This window comes from Colletotrichum costaricense (assembly GCF_030867565.1).
Source record: "Colletotrichum costaricense strain IMI 309622 chromosome Unknown Scaffold_11.1, whole genome shotgun sequence".
Taxonomy (NCBI): Eukaryota; Fungi; Ascomycota; class Sordariomycetes; order Glomerellales; family Glomerellaceae; genus Colletotrichum; species Colletotrichum costaricense.
This window is the reverse complement of record NW_026848240.1, coordinates 1,862,668-1,882,549: the sequence shown is the minus strand read 5'-3', so window position 1 is coordinate 1,882,549 and position 19,882 is coordinate 1,862,668. Positions and strand designations below refer to the sequence as shown.

The 19,882-nt window shown below is 53.8% G+C and overlaps 6 protein-coding genes across 6 annotated transcripts; 3 read left to right on the top strand and 3 right to left on the bottom strand.

Annotated features, from left to right (window-relative positions):
- Positions 1–1,255: 1,255 nt before the first annotated feature.
- Positions 1,256–3,334, bottom strand: CCOS01_10966 (BZIP transcription factor; the record flags this gene model as incomplete). Its single annotated transcript, XM_060459119.1, has 2 exons — positions 1,256–2,505; positions 2,563–3,334. 2 exons carry the CDS (start codon positions 3,332–3,334, stop codon positions 1,256–1,258), a joined length of 2,022 nt encoding a protein of 673 aa, XP_060310921.1.
- Positions 3,335–5,039: 1,705 nt separating this feature from the next.
- Positions 5,040–5,923, bottom strand: CCOS01_10965 (chromosome segregation protein; the record flags this gene model as incomplete). The annotated part of the gene is made up of 2 exons (XM_060459118.1): positions 5,040–5,587; positions 5,695–5,923. 2 exons carry the CDS (start codon positions 5,921–5,923, stop codon positions 5,040–5,042), a joined length of 777 nt encoding a protein of 258 aa, XP_060310920.1.
- A 1,110-nt stretch (positions 5,924–7,033) lies between these two features.
- On the bottom strand, positions 7,034–8,910 carry CCOS01_10964 (uncharacterized protein; the record flags this gene model as incomplete). Its single annotated transcript, XM_060459117.1, has 4 exons — positions 7,034–8,137; positions 8,197–8,525; positions 8,582–8,638; positions 8,700–8,910. 4 exons carry the CDS (start codon positions 8,908–8,910, stop codon positions 7,034–7,036), a joined length of 1,701 nt encoding a protein of 566 aa, XP_060310919.1.
- A 942-nt stretch (positions 8,911–9,852) lies between these two features.
- Positions 9,853–11,844, top strand: CCOS01_10963 (uncharacterized protein; the record flags this gene model as incomplete). The annotated part of the gene is made up of 4 exons (XM_060459116.1): positions 9,853–10,133; positions 10,277–10,736; positions 10,890–11,462; positions 11,596–11,844. The coding sequence occupies 4 exons, from the start codon at positions 9,853–9,855 to the stop codon at positions 11,842–11,844; spliced, it is 1,563 nt and encodes a 520-aa protein (XP_060310918.1).
- Positions 11,845–12,474: 630 nt separating this feature from the next.
- CCOS01_10962 (SPX domain-containing protein) lies at positions 12,475–15,591 on the top strand (the record flags this gene model as incomplete). The annotated part of the gene is made up of 5 exons (XM_060459115.1): positions 12,475–12,923; positions 12,997–14,164; positions 14,216–14,560; positions 14,616–15,393; positions 15,446–15,591. Coding segments are annotated over 5 exons (2,886 nt in total), but the record flags the coding sequence as incomplete, so codon positions are not given.
- An 802-nt stretch (positions 15,592–16,393) lies between these two features.
- CCOS01_10961 (vacuolar sorting protein 39 domain 1) lies at positions 16,394–19,762 on the top strand (the record flags this gene model as incomplete). Its single annotated transcript, XM_060459114.1, has 4 exons — positions 16,394–16,475; positions 16,537–18,963; positions 19,016–19,124; positions 19,177–19,762. 4 exons carry the CDS (start codon positions 16,394–16,396, stop codon positions 19,760–19,762), a joined length of 3,204 nt encoding a protein of 1,067 aa, XP_060310916.1.
- Between the last annotated feature and the right edge of the window lie 120 nt (positions 19,763–19,882).

Here is a 19,882-nt window from a genome sequence, read left to right as displayed (position 1 = left end):
CCTCGTAGAGGTCTGCAGCCTCTATACGGATTGTGAATAAAGGGGGTTCTTAGTATGGACCGTGTGTGATTCCGCACCAGTTGACCTCTATGAGAGCAGGGATCCGCTTCCATAAGATGATCTCCTAGGTATGATTCACTAATCATACACAAAGCTATGGATATCTTAGGAGGAAGATAAGCTTTACTACTGTGAAGATGTGTTTTTTCGATGTATGTGCTCTGATATGTGTGCTTGTCGATGGCATTGGTGGAAAGTTGGTGGTGTTTTGTTGCATTTCGGCTTCAGTTGCATAGGGTCCTCATTGTTGAATTGCCTGCTTCTTCTCAAGAACAGATGGACGATTAGTATGACGATTAGTACCTGAGTTCTGGATGTTTAATTTACCGGCCTGTAATGAGTCCAAGTTCGCTCCTGGTCTGTGTGTCTCAAGACGTATTGTATGTGATATCAGTATAACTGCCTCTGAAAAGAACAACAAGACCAGGCCCCGCGATATTGCGGCATAAAGAAACAGCAATGTAGAAGACGAAGGACCGGTGGGAAAGAAATAGCCGCAAGCGAGACCGACCCCCTATACCCCTCGGCCTCGACTGTTCAGTGAAGGACGGCGTCTATTGAGGCATGAGAAGAGAAGAAGTGAAACCTCGCCGAGCGACAGCCCACGAAAACAACACCGCCACCCCCCCTGAATTCGACTAGGATCCATACCAGAAGCCTTCTGTCATATCATGAATGTCAGCCACTACGGGAGTCATACTCGAAAGGTCCTGGGGTACGAACACAACATCAACACGAAGAAAGGTAACAAGAGCTACGATTGATGAACGTCTCCCATAGATTGAGCAACTGTGTACATGTGGAAGATAAGAATGCCGTGTTAATTTTTCCAATCCACCTCCCATACGCCGCAGTCTGTACCTCGAAAAGCCCCCCCTTCCTAACCCTAATTCCTTGGTGAGATAGAAAAGGTGAGCCAAGCAATATGGCTTGACTCATGATGACTGCCCTTACTTGGTGCCAAAAAGCTACGCCGTATTGGTGATATATATCTTACGTGAACGCCACGGAAAAGAAACCATTTTCCCTCCTTTCCCTTAAAAAGCCTTGAAAGACCCCTATATACCGAGTGAAAAGTGCAAAGAGATTTGAGCAAGATAATCCTTCAGACCGAGAAGTAATCTCTCATCATCTCATAGACTTACACCAGAATAAACCACAATGTAGTTTTCGAGTCCCGTAAACCGTAACCAGCTCACTCCTTCAAATTATACGTCTCCCTCAGCTTAGGAAACGTCTGGTTGAAAGCCTGGCCCAACGTCCAATTCTCCAGCCTCCGCAGGTGCCGCTCAAATACGGGGTTAATCAGCACCTCGTCCGATTCCGGCACCTGCAGCAGCGTATCCGTCTCCTCGTACGGCCAATTCAGACTCAGCGTCGTGGTGAAGGGCACAAAGAAGTTGTCAAAGAGGTACTCGCGCGGGTTATAGTCGCGGCACAGCTTGTCGCGCATCGCGGGGAAGGGGACGTGGTCGATCCAGGCCGGGTGCTCGGTGAACAGCTGCGCGGGGCGAGGGCGCGCCCACTCGGGCAGGCGGTCGTAGTTTTCTTGGGTGGGGGATATCTGCCAGCGCATGATGAGGAACATGATGTAGAGGACGGCGACGCGCTGCGGGAGGGCCGAGAGGTCGGGGAAGGTGGCGAGGATGTCGGTGAAGACTTTGGAGAGCGGGTGGGAGTATTTGCTGTTGGCTGGGTTGAGGAGGGAGAGGACGGAGGGGTAGCGCGGGCCGATGATTTCGTGGGTGGAGAGGCCGTCTGCGGCGCGTTGGCGGCGCTCGTGGAGGAAGTCGAGGAGGAGGCTGTCGAGGGGACAGGTTGGGCCGCAGTTTTTTACTTCGGCCGTGTGGTGGCCTAGGGCTCGGGATTCTGGGGGAGCAGAGGATGACGGTTGGTGTTGTTGTTGTTGTTGTTGCTGTCCTTGCGACTGCTGCTGAGGATAGTCGACCTGTGATCGCGGGGTGTGGACGGTCGGCCCGCTGAGGGAAGGGCTCCGGCTGTGTGTGACGGGGCCGACGCCGGTCCAGTCGTGCTTCATGGGCACGTGGTTGTAGCTCGGCGTGTCCTGGGCGCCGTTGACGCCGCTCTGGATCTTGCCGACGCGGGCGCTCTGGTCGAGGAGGAGGAAGTCTAGACCGAGACGCTCCGGGCCGAGGTCGAGGCCGTGGCGGAGCCCTTGCCGCTGCTGGTCGAGCATCTTGCTCGCGGCGTACATGTGGTTCGGGGGGGAGAGGTCCGAGACAGGACCTCCTCCTCCTCCACCACCGCTGCCGTTGGGCGTCGTTTGCCAGCCGGCGGTCGGGTCGATGGAGGCCGGGGAGGCCGCACTGTTGGGCGTTGAGGCATTGTGTGCTGAGATGGGCCCGTTGTGCTGGTGGACGTGAGAGTAGCTGCCGCTTGGAGATGGGAAGACGGCAGGGTGCGGGTCTGCCGGCGGCGGTGGCGCTGAGGTTGATATGGTGTTAGTCAAAGATACGTCTGCCCCGAGCATAACGAACTTACGTTGGCTCGGTGGAGAAGCAGAGATGAGAGGCTGGATAGAGGCGATGAAGGTGGCCAGACGGCGCTTCAGGTCCGCGTTCTCGGCCTCGACGGCCTCCTTGGCCCTCTGGACGGCCTGCAGCTCCTGGTAGGGCTGCTGGGAGGTCAGCTCCTGGATACGGCGCTCCAGGTTCTCGATCTGGTTCTTTGTGCGCTCGCGGATGGCTCGCTGGGCTTCCCTGTCTGATCGGGGCCGATGGGAACTTCGGTTAGCGGGTGTGTCGTCATCGAGGTGGGAAAGGGGGGAGGAGGAGCCAGTCAATGTTGTGGAGAAGGATGTATGTGTGCGAGGGTGGTGTGCAGTGAGTGAACAGGGGGTGGTGAGGACGACAGCGAGCACTAGTTTCGAAGGAATGCTGGAAATGGGACGGAAGGTGAAGATCACGGAGTACGAGAAAGTCATGTGTGCAGTGAGGCATGAGATGAGTGGGTGGGTGAGCGAGAGAAGTTTGTGCTCACCGTTGGCGCGCTTCTTGGCCAGTTGCTCCGGCGTCAGGTTGGCGACGCCCCTGGAGCCAGGACCGACACGGCGTTTCTTGTTTGAATCGCCGGGTGGTTGAGAAGCGGGCGACGTGCCGGCGCCGGCGGGAGTGACAACTTCGGCATTCCCGGGGCCCGCCGGGCTTGGGTGGTCCGGAGCACTACGCTTATTATTGTTGTAATTCAGGCCGGGGGTCACCGATGAAGCCACGGAGCCTGCGGGACTTGGGTGGTTGACGGCATCGGAGGCCATGGGAATTTGTAAGGCCAGCGTGGGGGGCGGACGCGGAAGCGGAGGCAGGATGGTATGGCAGGGGAGAAGGGAAGAGAGAAGGGGGGTGGGGGGCTGGTATCGGTGCCGGGTCACCGGAGGTCCACCTCAGGCCAGACTCGGCTCGGTCAGAGAGCCGGTGCTGCCCGTGATCGAGCGCCAGCGGGCAAGAGGCATAGGCCTACCCGTACCGTACTACCGTCAAGTGTGTGGATCAGCACGGAGTGGAATATGGGCGGAGTAGCTGTCTGGGAATCCGGGATTGGCAAGGTGATGGTCGGGCCCCTTGCTGGTTTCTTCTGCGGCCGGGCCCCTCCTTGCTTTCGGGGCCTCTTTTTCTTTCTTTGGGAAGCCCGTTAGACTCTTGGAGCATTTGCCGATTGCCGGACCAGTCCAGTTCTCGTCCTCTTTCTGTTAGTACAAGGGGTTGAGCGGCAGAATGACGGGTGACAGGCTTCCTGAGGAGGGACCAGCAATGCAGCGACAGCGGAGCTCTGGGCAGCAGGAGAATTTTTTGGTGGTACGCGAGAAGGGGGGGGAATGGTATGATTCTTTTCGCGGTCGGGGGGATCGGGTAACCGTACGGATAGGTTGTGCCTTGGAAAGGCTTGGAAAGGGGGACGGGGAACAGGCGAATGGGAGGGAGAGATAATGAATCATTCAGATCTTGCTGGACGGCTTCGGAGGGTCGAGATCCCGAGTCATGAGTGGCTCAGTCGACTGTGAAGAATGGAGCTAAGCCTCGGGCATTTCTGCTGCAGACAAGGGTGTGTGTGCTCTGGGAGTCTGGACTTGGTGTGGGTGTGTGTTCTCAGTTTCCGGCGGGATGCAGCTTTGTGTTGAAGGATTCCTAAAGTTTTGGTTTTGTTCGTTTTGTTCTATTTGGGAACCCGAACCGCAACAGAGGTTGCAGGTCTGCAGTTTGTGCTCGTGATACCGTGCTCCGTACACGTGTAGCTGAAGGAAACATGAGACCAAGAGGAGGAGAAGTAGAAACTCAAAACGGATGCATTAGTTGGAATAAAGTTTACAGTTTGCTGGCGGAGAGGCTAACCTGCCACTGCTGCTATCGTGAAGCGGTGGAATTCTCCATTACCTGTGTTCTAAATTTCATAGTGCACAAATTTACGGATACTTGTGTTGAGATTGCACAAGTCATACATGCATGGTACAGATTCTGAAGTTGTCCGGGTGGTATATCTTGACCTAGAGAGAATACCCTCTATTTTATGCATCGAGTGCTGCACATGAGGGGACTCTTATGCACAGACCCGTCCAATATATGCAACTTGTGAAGGCCCTCAAGTTCGCATTGCTTCGACGGTCTGGACTCGGGATTCTGGACTCCCAGAGGCTGAAGCTCTACTACCATGCATGCGCCACCACAAGAATCACTCTCCTCGAGCGCTGTTTTCCCGATTTCACATGTTGGATAGTCATCGACAAAGAGACCCCAATGATCGAGAACGACAAGTGCGTTCCAGACTCGCGAAACATATCACATGCAATGCTGCTTCGGGACTGCTCCATACTTGCAATAGGCCTGTAGATAGGTGTAACACGTAAACCTGCGCCAAAGTGGGTATCCATCGAAAGAAAAGAAAGAAGAACGAAAAGAAAACTGTCATCGTGATCATCAGCCTCGTCAGTAAACAGAGACCCGGAACCTCCCCCCCCCTCTTCTCCATCAAGCCTTCATCGCCTCCACGAACAACTCGCGCATCCCCTTGAGCAGCACCGCCAGCTCCCTCGTCTCGTTAAGCTGGTCCAGCACCCGCTCCACCCTCTCCCGCTCCAGCTTGGGCCGGCAGTGCCTTACGTCGTAGTCCCGGCTCGCCGTGTTGAGCTCGAACCACGCCTCCCGCTCCCAGTCCTGGTCGTCGACGTACGTGTACACAAACTTGAGCCGGTCGTCCTTGCCCGCGCCCTCGATCCGCAAACCCAGGTTCTGCTGCCAGAACTCGAGCTCGGGCACGTTGAAGCGCGACTGCGCCTCGAGCTGCTTCGCGTGCGCCCGCTGCGCCGCCAGCCGGGCGTCAATCTCTTTTTGCGTCTCCTCGATTTGCTTCTTGAGCGCGTCCCGCGTCGCCAGGTGCTTGTCGCGCTCTTCCGAGAGCTGCGCGATCGCTGCCTGCATCTCGCGCGTCTCGGCCTTTTCTTTAGCTACGGTTTGTTGGTGGGTGCTCGTCTTGAGTTGGAGGATTTCAATGTCCTTCTTCTTCATGCGCTGGTCCTCTGCGGGTCACAGGATATGTTAGCATTTATTCTTCTTCCCCGATTCGCCGCCTTATCATGTCTCGAGTCCAATTCAGAGTGCTCCCCTTCCCTTGCCGCCGACGCACCTTGTAGTTCTGCCACGTTCATGCGGAATTCGTTTCGCTCCTCCAATACGCGCTTGCGACCCTGTTCGATAAAGGCGTCAAACTTCGAGGTGAACCTGGTCATACGATCGCGAAGTTCTTCGAAGCCAAAGTTGGCGTTTGGCAGCGTCTCGGCGACGGACGGGGTCGCCATGAGCGACTGGCGGTTGATGCTGGCGGACAGCGACGATTCTCGAAATGCGGAAGACATGATGAGTGGTTTTGTTTCGGGGTGGCGATTTCGCTGTTCGGTTTTGCTGAGAAGTTGCGGCCGTCTGTGATTGATGCCCGGTTTACTGTGAATATCGTAATTGCATGTGACGTGTGGCAGGAAAGCAGTCGATGGTGGGATAAATTGGTTGTGGTCGTAATCTTTAGCTGTTTATGCAGCACGTTGCTATGTCAACAATCTCCCCGCAGAAAATAAGGCTGATGACTAAGGGAAAAAAAAATGCTGACTCAGCTATGTCTCCGCCAGCGTCTGCCATATCCCATTGGTTTACAGAGCACCATCCAACAATGGCTGTAATCCACGATGACTTTATTGGTCTGGTTTTATGCAAAATCCTCCAAAGTATCGCATTGCAGTCGTCTCTGCTCTGAGGCATTCTCTCCTGTAGCTCTTGTCTTTCGTTCCGTTACTCATCACACAGGTCAGCATTGATGGCGCAAAGCCGGAGGAAGAAAATAGTGTCCTACGGACCATATATTGCGATGAGCAATCTGGCCGATAGGTCCTCAGTCGCTCATCAGGGAGACGCTGTCACCGAATGGTCTAGACGAGAACATGAAGCATGTTCTGACACGAAGGACCATACAGCCTCTGCCAACCAAGAGTGCATCAATGACTGAAAGGCCATATCTGCCTAAGGAAGATGGAAATGGAGTTCCTTTGAATCAAGAGTTCCTGCACCCCTGACCAGCGGTACAAGTGTATCGATATGTTCTGCTACACGATTCTCCCCTTCGTATCGGCAAACACACCAGTTGATCCACCTCAGAATCCTAGGTGGAAGAAGGCATGCACTGTCTCGGAGCATGCCAATAGCCAGACTTGTTGATTCAGACACACTGCTTTCAAGAGTTCCAAAGATTCTATTTCAGTTTCGGTGTTCACATTCTATTGCTTGAGATATCACCACATATCGAGTGGCCCCGAGTGGGTACTTCTTAAAGCTCCAAAAATTCAAGGCGCTTCTCTTGTCTCGGATCTCTAAAGCATATTTCAAATATGTACATGAAGTATCGAGCATCTACGGAGCAGAGAGCTCTGAGTCTCCTAGAACTCCCTCCATTACCCAGTAGTATCACGGACCTTTATTCACTGCGTCATCTGGGCACAAAGTTTTCTCACCCTCTTCCCCTTGAAGAACAAGACAACCCCCAGCAAGCAGAATGCCGCACTCACCGCAGCATATATACCAAACGTCTTAACCGGCCCAATGTTGGCAATGTACGTCGTCGTGTGTTTGCTAAGCCCAAAGCCCACTAACCCACGCGTCACCGGCAGCGCGACGAGAATAGCGCCCGCGAAGCTCGGATGGCTATCGATGAGATACGCCGTCCCGACCGTGCTGACGCCCATCAGCACGATGAGGTAGCCGTCGACGACGGAGACGATGGCCATCCAGTGATACCGCTCCGGGTTCTTGAGCACGTACCCGTACAGTACAGTGAGGATCAGAGCCGTCACCATGGGCAGGATCCAGGCGATGAGTCGCTTCTCCGGCTCGTGGACGCCGTGGTTGCGACGCGCCGAGGAGCGGATGACGTAGTCGCTCAGCCAGCCGATGAGGGGCACGCAGAGGACTGCGATAAGGACTTGGCCCAGCTGGATGAGGGATACCGATGTGTTGGCCCAGTTGTAGGGGGGTTTGACGAGGACTTCTGCGTACGTCATCTGGATCGAGACGTCGATGCCTTGGAAGAGCCCGTTGTTTATGGCGACCCAGAGGACGTGGGGGAATAGAAAGACCTGGCCTATTTGTTTCAGGCAGAGCCAACATCGGGGCCAGGTGGGCTTGTGCACGAAGACGCGCAGGTTCGAGGTGAAGGTGCGTTCCTTAAAGTGTTCCAGGTCGGCGGCAGGCCTCTCGTCTACTGTTGCGTACTTTGGCCCGGGAGAGCGGCTTCTGGTAATGGTGCCAGGACCGGTGTTTTGTACTGCTGGTAAGAGGTTGCTTCTGTCGGTCGGGTGGCTTCCCATGAACGCCTCCATGGGCCGGTCATATGCGGTTTCGGGGACGAAGAAGAAGGTGAGAACCATGGCTAGGCCAGAGAGGCCTGCGAAGAGCCAGTACCAAGATCTCCAGCCTAGAGCATCGGCCATGTACGAAGATGCGATTACGAGACTGGAGTTGAGAAGGACTTCGGCGGAGGCATAGATCTGAAATACGCGTGCCCTTTGATGGAGAAAGTAGATATCCTGAAGTAAACCAGAGTCAGAACATCTCACACCAGACTCGCTGTCCAAAGAGCTCATACCTGTAGGATAAGAAGAGCCAATGCCTGACACTGAGCTGCAGCAAACGCTGCAACCATACGCCCGCCTAAGTGCCAGTAATAGTTGCGGTTCGTTGCGCAGAGGACAGCGGCCAGGAAGAGTAGCACGTTGGATGCTAGGATGACGGGGCGACGGCCTATAGCTACGGCGATCGGCATCGACACCAGATTTCCGAGACCGAGGAAGAGGTTTGGAAATGTGAAGAGATTTGAGATCTGATCCGGTGTGATTCCATCACGTTGGTAGTCGGGCATGATGAACACAATGAGTGCGGATAGTGCGGTGATGAGGCACAGACCGGATATTGCGTCTACACGCATCTCGTGTGAGTCAAGTCATTTCCCTCTGAAGTTCACGGTGACTTACACAGGACGATAATGCCTATGATGAGCTGCTTGTGCCATTTTGGTAGATTGAGAGGGTCTGCATTTGTTGTAAGTCGAGTGACTGAAACTAACATCAGAGAAGCAGATCATCACCATACCTCTGGGGTCCGCGCTCGGCGTGGGAATGAGAACCACTTGGCCTCCCACGGTGAGAGTAGCCGTCCCGTCAAAGAATCTAGGCCGCATCTCGTCCAACCCTGGCGTACTCGTGACGTTGTTACCATCGTTGCTCTTTTCATAATTCTTTTCCACGTCCACATCCCCAACAGGCGGCCCAGCCGAGTCTGGCACTTTCTCTGGGGCGTCCATCTTTGGCAAGAGTCCGAGGGGAGAGCCCGGGCCAGCACTATATCTGAAGTGGATCACTTTTGTTTCCGTTTTAGGAAGGAGGCCGATCTCCACCCGGAACCTCTTCTGAGGTTGTCGCAACGTCGTACGAAGAGAGTGTCGAGCTGGTTTGGTGGTGAGTACGCATAAGCCAACTTCTTTCCTCTTGTAGTGGAAGATCGTGTCATCTTTATTGTTTTGATTTCTGAACCTCAACTACAACTGCCGCCTCACCGTTTCCTATCCCCCGCATTAGGGTTGCTCTCGTCGTTTGATAGAAACCCGCCGTTTCTGAGGGGTCGGTTTAACGTTTCCTTTCATGATCGAGAGATCCAAGTCGAGTAGAAAGTCTGTACGGCGTAGTCAGCCAAAGTATGAATGCGCGCTATACAACCCTTCCTGTTGAGGCGGCGGGACATCGCGCACCTCGACGATTACACGATGGCCAGGACATGGTCTCCAGATTTGTACTCGACATGTGAAGCACCAGACGCAATGTTTGGTCGACTTATGCAATGCTACGCTGCTATAATGAGACCACTTTACAAGCTAGAATTTAAAGTTCGTACGCAACACTGAGGGGCCAATCTGATACGCCTCTCAATGCCAAGGGTCCTCCATGAAGCCGAACAGTCCGGACGTCGTTCAGACTCTCTGCGAGATGGGATTTTCCCTACTTGCCATCCCCCTTTTCGATGTTCTCACATTCGGCATAGAGAAGACCAAGCAGTGAGCAGCGGTGACAACGTATCGTGTTTCTCCTGCCTGAGTCTGCCGTATACAAGATTCTGGCCGAACCCAGTTTGCATGCTTTCCCGGCCAAACCATCGCCGATTGTCAAAAGGAAAAGATCAGCAAACTCTTGCGACATTGACGGGGCTCTACGTCACGTCCGAACGCCCTGCCCAACAACGCAAAGAAAGTATGCCATCAAACCAGCTCGGCGCCGTGCAAAGCTCGCAACCTGCCGAAAAACAAGCCGTCGAGAGTTCAGAATGGCGGTCTTCGGACGACAAAACCCCAGAGGAAGTCACCTGCTTCTTAACGGAAGAGAACGAGGATGTGGATGCGGAAGCAACTGCCGTTCAACGCCTCGCGCCAAAGACGTCCCAACTGGAAAAGCGTGAACCCTTCGACCCGGTCCTGTGGTCGTCTAGGAAGAAGTGGACGCACGTCTTGGTGGTGGCATTCATCACCTGCGTCACGTAAGTTGGCTAAATCTACCCTGCCCGCATGGTTGACATGCAGCGGCGCATGTTCTGGGGAAGAAGCTTTTCGCGCCGCTGCTACCGCGAAGAAAACTAAGACCAGAAACGCTAACGACAACGGCGCTTTTTTCCCACTCCAGACCCTTGGCTTCTGCAGTCTATACCCCCGCGTTGGACCAGGTGATTGGCGACTTCAAGATCGAGGACAACCCCACGCTAGCGGACCTGACAGTCTCGGCCTACGTCCTCGGCTTCTCCGCCGGACCGCTGCTCCTCGCGCCGCTGAGCGAGACGTTTGGCAAGAAGCCCGTCTATCAGGTCTGCAATGTGGTCCTGCTCGCGTGCAACTTGGCCTGCATGGTCGCGCCGTCGGCCGAGTGGCTCATTGTCTTCCGATTTCTGGCGGGATGTGCCGGCGCGAGCCCGATTACCCAGGGCACTGGGACAGCGACGGATGTCATGACCAAGGAGAAGCGTGCGCGCGCCATGTCGGTTATGGCGTTTGGGAGTGTTTGCAGTCCTGCGATTGGGTCGGCCCTCGGGGGCGCGATTGCCCAGGCTTGGGGATGGAGAGGTTGCTTTGGGTTTCTTGCTGTGATGGTAAGCCACCTTCTTTCCTGATGCCGTCTTTTGTGAGCATCGTTTCATGGAGAAAAAATGCGTCCTGGGAGGCTTTGATGAGGACTAAGTTCTGCGTTTTGGGTATCCAACGATGTATGTGAATCCTGAAGGACATGCTGACAAGTGAGACAGGGCTTGATCAGCACTCTTCTGACTTATCAGTTCATGTGCGAGACATATCTCCCGGTTCTTCGGCGAAAGTACGCTGTGTTAGGCAGTCCCGATGACCTCGAGATGGAACTGAGCGACGAGAAAGCCATTGCTCCGAAGCAATCTCTCAGAAAGCTGCTCTTAAAGGCCGCGATCCGGCCGTTCTCTCTCATTTTGGAGCCGAGCATCCTGCCGGCTATCCTGGTAACATCGTTCTTCTACGGCCTCCAGGTGTGGTTGTACATTGACGTTCCGATGACATATAAGGCAGTGTACTCCTTCAACACCGCAGAAGCAGGATTGGCATTCGCGGGCATGGGGGTTGGCATGTTCACCGGCCTTCTCATCTTTGGGTTCCTCACCGACGTCGTCGTGAAGAGGTTAGCACGCGGCGGTGAAAGGCTGCCCGAGCACCGGCTCCCACTTCTCAACCTGGCAGCCATCCTTGTCGTGGTCGGTCTGATCATCTACAACTTGGCTGCGAGGCCCGGGGTGTCCTACTTGGTGCCCCTGCTTGGAAACTACCTTATTGGCAGTGGATTGTTTGCCATCACTGTGAGTTCCCATATTTCAGTCCCAGTACTCTGTAGAGAGTCAGATATCTGGCCGGAGACCGAGCATCGGGGTCACGGAAACCGAGGTCGCCTACGAGGAGATCCAATGACGACTGACTTAAGACTTGTTGTAGATGACTTCGGCTGTGTACATCATCGACCTGTCACCGCAGCACGCTGTTGCGTCGAGCGCGTCGCTTGCACTTTTACGATACCCCTCTGGAGCGTTGTTTCCGCTTTTAGAACATGCTTTTGAATCTCTCACCAGCAACAGTAGCGCCAAGTGGCTCATCACGGCCGCGTCTGTCTCCACCATCCCACTTGTGGTTTGGCTCCAGTACAACTGCGAGCGATTCCGGGTGAGACTCCGGGACTTATTGTGAGAAGTGGTGTATTATTGATACTTGTTGAATCTGTACCATTTAACAAATGATACCCTTGCGAGAAGCTTTTTATGCTTGGAAGTCAGCTTCGTTGGAAAGAATATTCTTATAAACGACGGATGTTTGTTTAGACTTGGTTAGACTTTGGATCTCGAAACATATTTTTTGGGCATTAGAGAGATTTGAAAGGGTAGATAAGGAGGTAGATGTCTAAAAACGAACAAATGGCATTTCACTTTCGCCGACAGAAATCAGGATGGAGGTATGTTCAGAGTCGGGTAAGGTAGTGGGAAAGGGTACGGTAAGGTACATTGTGAAGGTTAGTGGAAGAAACGGTTATGGCCCTATCTCCATTATCTCTATAGAAGCATATGCGAGTCACGTCACTGCCTTACATAAGCCATGGCGCAAACCTGGAGCCATCTGTCTGCTCCATCCGAGCGGCGAGGAACCAATGGCATCGACACTATTCGTTTGGGAGACGGCAGCCCGTGGAACTGGATTACGCTAATCCCAAATGAAACCAATTATATCGTCACGCGGCTCGCACATCAAGCTTGGAAATAGGTCGACCAACGCTTTCCCCACGTGTTGCAGCCACCAGGAAATCGTGGGATGCTATTCAAGTAGCTTAAACACCATTTCGACCCTTTGAACCAACTTCGCGATACCGATACCTATCGCCCGATAAGAAGTCGCACGCGACCCTCTGCCACCATACCGCCCCCAGCAGATCTCCGTAATCCCTCCTCTACCCACCAAGCAGGCACTGCAAGCCCACAAGTCCTAATTGACCTCGATAAACCTTCTACAGGCCTTCGGGAACGGGGAGGGAGCTCCACCAACAGTAGCAGCAACTCCACCGTTGCTCAGGCTGAGAGCTACGAGCTTGCCGACTACAAAAACATCTCCGCTCAGAAGGCCGCAAAGGACCTCGAAGCCCGGCGAGAAGAGAAAAAACTTTGGAAGAGAAGGTGGCTCGACGAGCAGGACGATATGAAGTTCTCACACAGCATCCAGTTTAATGCTGTTCCGGACTGGAGCAGTCATTACATTGCCTACAGCAACCTAAAGAAGCTGTGAGTACCCAATGCCACCTCTGGCCGCGCCATGTCCTGAAGACCTAAGTAGCTAACTAGATCTGCGTTGCAGTATCTACCAACTCGAGAAGACAGTCCACCAAACCTCCTCAGGCGACGCCGAATCAAGACCTCTTATCCGAAACGAAGAACCCGAAGATGTGTTTAGCCGTGCGCTCGGTGTAGAATTGGAGAAGATTTGCTCCTTCTACGTGTCCAAAGAGGGCGAACTTCTCGACGAGGTCAATCAATTATTGGGAGATGTTGGCAACCACTCTTCAGAGGACGACGAAAATGATGGCGAACCCAGACGTTCATTCGGCAGCGCCTCTCGGCCGGGACTTTCGGTCAACGGCAGGAGAACTTCCGTCTCGATCGATGGCAACATGGAGGATAGTGACGATGACGAGGACGATGATGAAACCACCGGCCTGACGAAGAGTCGCTCAAGCCTTGGCGGTGGCAGACGCAAGACTGCCCCGAATCTGGGGCACTCGGTCACTGACATGACTGCTTCAACTGATCTGACGCTGGGAAGATCGCTGCGGCGGTACAGCACGGCGAACGACGAGATCCCGGACCAGACCTTCCTCTACTCTTCGGGCATCATGCTCAAGAAGCGCATCATCAGCCTCTACGTCTCGCTCTGCGAGCTCAAGTCGTATGTGCAACTGAACCGGACGGGTTTCAGAAAGGTCTTGAAGAAATTCGACAAGATTCTCGACAAGGAGCTGCGGGTCAAGTACATGACTGCCAACATCGACTCCGCATACCCATTCAAGTCGGAAAACATCAAGAGTATCGAGGAGAACATCTCCAAGATGGAAAAGGCGTACGCCGAGATAGTGACTCAAGGCGACGAGGGACTCGCCAAGCGAGACCTGAGATCTCACCTCCGCGAACACGTTGTTTGGGAGCGTAACACTGTCTGGCGAGACATGATTGGTATGGAGCGTCGCGCAGAGGCTGCGAGCTTGGGCAGAGGGCTTCTGGGAAGGGATGGAGCGACGGGATCCAGGCGGTTGCAGGGCGATGATGAGCTTGCCCCAATCACCAAGGAGGTGGTTACTCCCGTGGGCCGTTTTGTCGTGCCCACGTGGGTTGCCAACACGCCTCTGCTCACTCTCCTGATCGCTCTAGGCGTTTTCCTCCTTCTCCTTTTCCTTCCCATCATGGAGAAGCCAGAGCAACAGAACTGCTTGGCGTTGCTTGTGTTTGTCAGCATCCTTTGGGCTACAGAGGTGAGTTCTCTCTGGATCGAATGCAAATGGTCGATGCTAACCTCAAGATAGGCCATCCCGTTGTTCGTTACGTCGCTTATGATACCCTTCCTCTGCGTCGTTTTGACTGTCGTTCGCTCTGAAGAAAAGCCCTACAGAAGGCTTGATGCCAAGGCCACCACAGCCTACATCTTCTCGGCCATGTGGACACCTGTCATCATGCTTCTGCTCGGTGGATTCACCCTGGCCGCGGCTCTCTCCAAGTGCAAGATTGACAAGCGGCTCGCGACTTTTGTCCTTAGCAAGGCCGGAACCACTCCGCGCACTGTACTCATTGCCAACATGCTCGTGGCGGCATTTGCCAGCATGTTGATCAGCAATGTCGCCGCACCAGTTCTTTGCTTCTCCATCATTGAGGTTAGTTTTCCCTCACCCCCTTACTTGTGGGAATTATCGCTGACTTGTGCCGCAGCCGATGTTGCGAACGCTGCCCTCAGAGTCAAACATGTCTAAGGCTGTCATCATGGGAATTGCGCTCGCCTCCAACATCGGTGGCATGCTATCCCCTATTGCCTCGCCGCAGAATGTTGTCGCTATTGGTATCATGAAGCCCGCGCCTACCTGGATCCAGTGGTTCTTCATTGTTATTCCTGTCGGCATCGTCTCGCTGCTCCTCATCTGGATCTTGCTGTTGGTTACGTTCCAACCGAGCAAGGGAACCACCATTGCTCCGATCCGCCCTGTGAAGGAAAAGTTCACAGGTATCCAATGGTTCGTCTCCATCGTCACGCTCATCACCATTGGCCTGTGGTGCGGTAGCCACCAGATGGAGTCCATCTTTGGTGACATGGGTGTCATTGCCATCATCCCCATCGTCCTCTTCTTTGGTATTGGTATCTTGACCAAGGAGGACTTCAACAACTTCCCGTGGACCATCATAATTCTGGCTGCCGGAGGTTTGTCTCTGGGCAAAGCCGTCAAGTCATCTGGTCTTCTGCACACGGTTGCTGGCGTCGTTACCAAGGAGGTCGAGGGCATGAGTCTCTACGTCGTCCTTGTCGTCTTCTCAGCCCTTATTCTCGTCATCGCCACATTCATCAGCCATACAGTCGCAGCTTTGATCATCCTGCCGCTGGTGTTTGACGTTGGCTCCAACATGGACGAACCCCACCCGAATCTGTTGGTCATGGGTGGTGTTTTGATGTGCAGTGCCGCTATGGGTTTGCCAACAAGTGGTTTCCCCAACATGAGTAAGTTTCTTCAACGTTCCCAATATCGGCAGATTACTGACCAACGATCCAGCTGCCATTATGAAGGAAGACCCGACTGGTCAGAGATACCTCCAAGTAAAACATTTCATCAGCCGAGGTGTGCCCAGCAGTATTCTCACATTGGTTGTCGTCGTGTCCTTGGGATATGGCCTCATGAGGGTCGCTGGGTTGGACTAAGGTCTTGTCTTTACGTGACCGCTACGTACACGCATTTGGTCATTGATTTCTGTATCGTATGTCTGAAAGAAGAGAATGCTGGGCTGCGTTTCCTTCGATTTGTTTCAAAAAGGGCGTAAATCCAAAGGATCTCCAAAGGGAAGCCTGCGGTTGGAACATAGACACCGGTTTACATATTATACTTGGCTTTTCCCTGGTTTCTGTTTGATAGCTTTTATTGCTCTTATTTTGTATGTAAGGTAGACTGGAGTAAGCGATAGAATGGTACTGCGAAGCGTTTACTCAGGCAAGGATCCGGATAACTTTGCAGTTCTCTGCTAAATACCTGAACTTCAGCTGATAACTATGATATTCAAGAGGAAAGACGTGAGATTCTGACGTAGAGAAGGTGAAATGATGTTAAAAGTAAGCTTCTATGCATGTGACGCCAACATGCTCTGCGAACCCCGGCAAGCCCGCCAACCAATCAGATGCTGTAAACAGCATAGGTTGAAGGAGGTGGAGACAGGTTGCTCCAGGTGGGAGGGTGGCAGTGGCACTAGTCCGGATTGGGCAGAGAAAGAGGTCATCGGCTCCCTTGTGGAGTCTTCGCCCTGACGTACCGCCAGACGGCGCACTTTCGCCCAGCCATACCCGAACCGATACCTGGAGCTCAACAATCTCTCACTCACACACACGCGCGCCGTCATGATCGCATCTTGAGGCTCTATTGTGACAGACCTGGCGCTCTCTCTACAAACTACCCTTCTAATGAGGATATAGTAAACACACAACATATCCGCTCGGTGAGCTGGCAGTCGCCATGCTTTCGGCATTCACAGCTCGGCCGATCATAGAGCTTAAGCAACGGGATAAGTCCAAGATTGAGACAATCCTCGCGCATGGTGCGCTCCTCTCGAGTCGCATAATCTCACTGTGACATCTTCATCTAATAAATTGACGTAGGCGATCGTGTTTTCGTAGGCCTCAACAGCGGAGCTCTTCGCATCTACCGTCTCAACGAGCTACCGCCTCCGTCGCCGACCCAGGCCAATGGCTCCTCTCAACCTACCACGGCGGGTTCGCAAGACGCAACCGAGACCAACACGACGACAGAACAGCCGAAGAAACCTACAGACCTATTGCGCGAGGTAGAAAAGTTCTCGAACAGGGCGATTGAGCAGCTCGCCGTAATCAAAGAAGCCAACACTCTTGTCTCGTTGTCGAACTACTACGTATCCCTCCACGACCTCGGAACCTATGAGCCTCTAGAGACTCTATCGCGAACGAAGAACGCCACCTGCTTTGCCGTCACATCAAACATCGTGAAAGATGCAGCAACCGGAATACCAGAGATTATAAGTCGCCTGGCGGTGGCTGTCCGTCGTCGATTGCTACTATGGAGCTGGCATGAAAGCGAGCTGAGCGCCGACGTTGGGGAAGTTACATTACCGGAATCGATACGAACCGTCACATGGGCCAGCGCGACAAAGATCGTATGCGGAATGAACGCGGGATACGTTTTGGTCGACGTAGTCACCCATGAGGTCGAGGATATCAACAGCCCAGGCTCTGCGGCATCAGGCGGGCAGGCTAGTCGTTTCGGAGCGGTGAGCAGCGCTGGAATGGGCTATATGGGCCTCGGAGGATACATGCCCAAGCCGCTCGCCGCGAAGCTTGCCGAAGGCGAGCTGCTGTTGGCCAAAGACATCAACTCCATGTTCATTACGGACGAAGGAAAGCCGGTTGAAAAACGACAGATTCCTTGGCAAGCTGCTCCTGAGCAGATCGGTTACTCATACCCATACATCCTGGCTTTGCAAGCTCCGTCAAAAGGCTCGCTTGAAGTCAGGAATCCAGAGACGTTGCACCTGTTGCAGACCATACCCCTTCCAGGGGCGGCGCAACTTCACTTTCCGCCACCTAATGTCAGTCTCGCTCACGCGGGTAAGGGGTTCCACATCTCCAGCGACCGATGTGTTTGGAAAATGGGGGCTACCGACTACGATTCACAAATCGACGAGCTGGTCGAAAAGGGCAAATACGACGAGGCCGTCAGCATCCTTAACATGCTTGAGGACGCCCTCCTCCGAAACAAGAAGGAGACTCTCCGAGAGGTCAAAATGCTCAAGGCTGAGATGCTTTTCAAGCAAAAGAAGTTTTACGACTCCATGGATCTTTTCAATGAGGACGATGTTCACGCACCACCTGAGCGAGTTCTCAAGCTTTTCCCACCATCCATCGCCGGAGAGATGTCTGCTTGGGCGCACGGAGCGCAACCGGATGAATCTGGTAGCGATGAGAAAGAGAGTGAGGAGGAACCGCAGCAGAAAACAAATGGAGACAAGCCCAAGGAAGATGCAGCGGAAACACCCGTATCCCCGGCAAAAGGAGGCGTTGGCTTTGCCAAGTTATTCATGGGTGCCCGCAAGACGGTGCAGCCAGATGCTGCCTCGATCATATCCAAGAAAGACACAATAGATGTCGAAGAGACTGGGAGCATCAGAAGCAAAGCCACCGAGAACCTGCCGCTTGAGGGCGAGGAGCTCTTAGCTGCCGTTACATCTTTAGCTGGTTATCTTGTCGGGACAAGAACGCGTCTACAAAGGGTCATCGACCCGAGCACCGGCAAGCTGAAACGGACAGATACCAATGGCTCCAACAAAGAGACCATGAAGAGCTTCATGTCTGGCTCGCATGACGACGAATCGGGGAGCCAGCTAGAGGGAGAGATCCGGAGGACGTCGCGAATTGTAGACACCGCTTTGTTCCGGACTTACATGATGACCAGGCCTGCTCTAGCTGGGCCCCTTTTCCGCCTCCCGAACTTTTGCGATCCAGACGTGGTCAACGAAGCACTGCTTTCACACAGCCGATACAACGAGTTGGTTGATTTCTTCAGCGGCAAGAAGCTTCACTCTCAGGCACTTGAGCTTCTTAAGCGCTTTGGAACTGCCGAGACACCTGATGAGGCTGCCCCGGGCTTGCATGGGCCTCAAAGGACAGTCATCTATCTTCAGACACTGCCGCCGTCTGAGATCGATCTCATCTTGCAATACTCGGAATGGACTCTGAGAGCGGATCCCAAATTGGCCATGGAAGTGTTTATCGCAGACTCTGAAAATGCCGAGACATTACCTCGTGGCCGGATCGCTCGCTTCCTGGGCGGGATCGATCCAGGATTGGAGGTGCAGTACCTGGAGCACATCATCTCCGAGCTTGACGAGTCAACTCCAGATTTCCACAACCGTCTTGTCGAGCTCTTTATCAAGCATTTGAAGGAGAAGAAACGCGACGATGAATGGGACGCAGAGATGGATCGTTTCGTGCAGTTCCTCAAGACAAGCAGCCAGTACAGCCTTAGCAAGGCGTTCAGCCTCATCCCTCGCGACGGTAAGTTGATGTCCCTCGATGGCTTGTCGCAGTAACAACTAACACGGTGAAGATCCTGCTTTCTACGAAGCTCAAGCCATAGTGCTGAGCAACATGGGCTCGCACAAGCAGGCACTGGAAATCTACGTCTTTAAGATGAAAAATTACGCCAAAGCCGAAGAGTGAGTACCGCATCCTTGGTAAGATATGACTGTAGCTAATCGCTCTTTTCAGGTATTGTAATATCGTACATAAGTCCAGAGACTCTAGGCCTTCGTCACCAGACCAGTCACGACGCCCGTCATCGGCGGATGATCCTGAGGATTCGGCTCCATCCATTTACCACACCCTTCTTTCGCTGTATTTGACCCCACCGTCACCCCACAAACCAGCACATGACCCGGCTCTCGAGCTATTGTCGAGGCACGGATCGCGTCTACCGGCAGCATCAACTCTCTCCCTGATTCCCGACGACCTTCCTGTTCGCGATCTCGAGTCATACTTCCGTGGCAGAATTCGGTCTGCTAACAGCGTCGTGAACGAGTCGCGCATCGTAGCTCGGCTGAGAGACACGGAACTGGTATCGACGCAGGCGCTCCTGCTCCTTGGCGACGGCATACCCGGCGGACAGGGCGGGCGCAACAGAAGGGTGACGATTACTGAAGAGCGGCTATGTGGCGCTTGCCACAAGAGACTGGGGCGAAGCGTGGTGTCGGTTCTTCCAGACAACAACGTGGTCCATTATGCGTGTTTTAACAAGGCAACGTCGCAGCGACCGCAAAGCTCTCGGGCAGGAAACTGGGCTCGAAGGTTTTCGTGATTGAGGGTTTGCAATAAACGGGCTGGCGGGCGGTAGTTTGAGGCGTGTGGGTGTCGTTGCTTGTGTTTTTTGTTCTTGGTACATATTGGTACTCGCATAGCCTTGGGTTTTTGAGAGCGG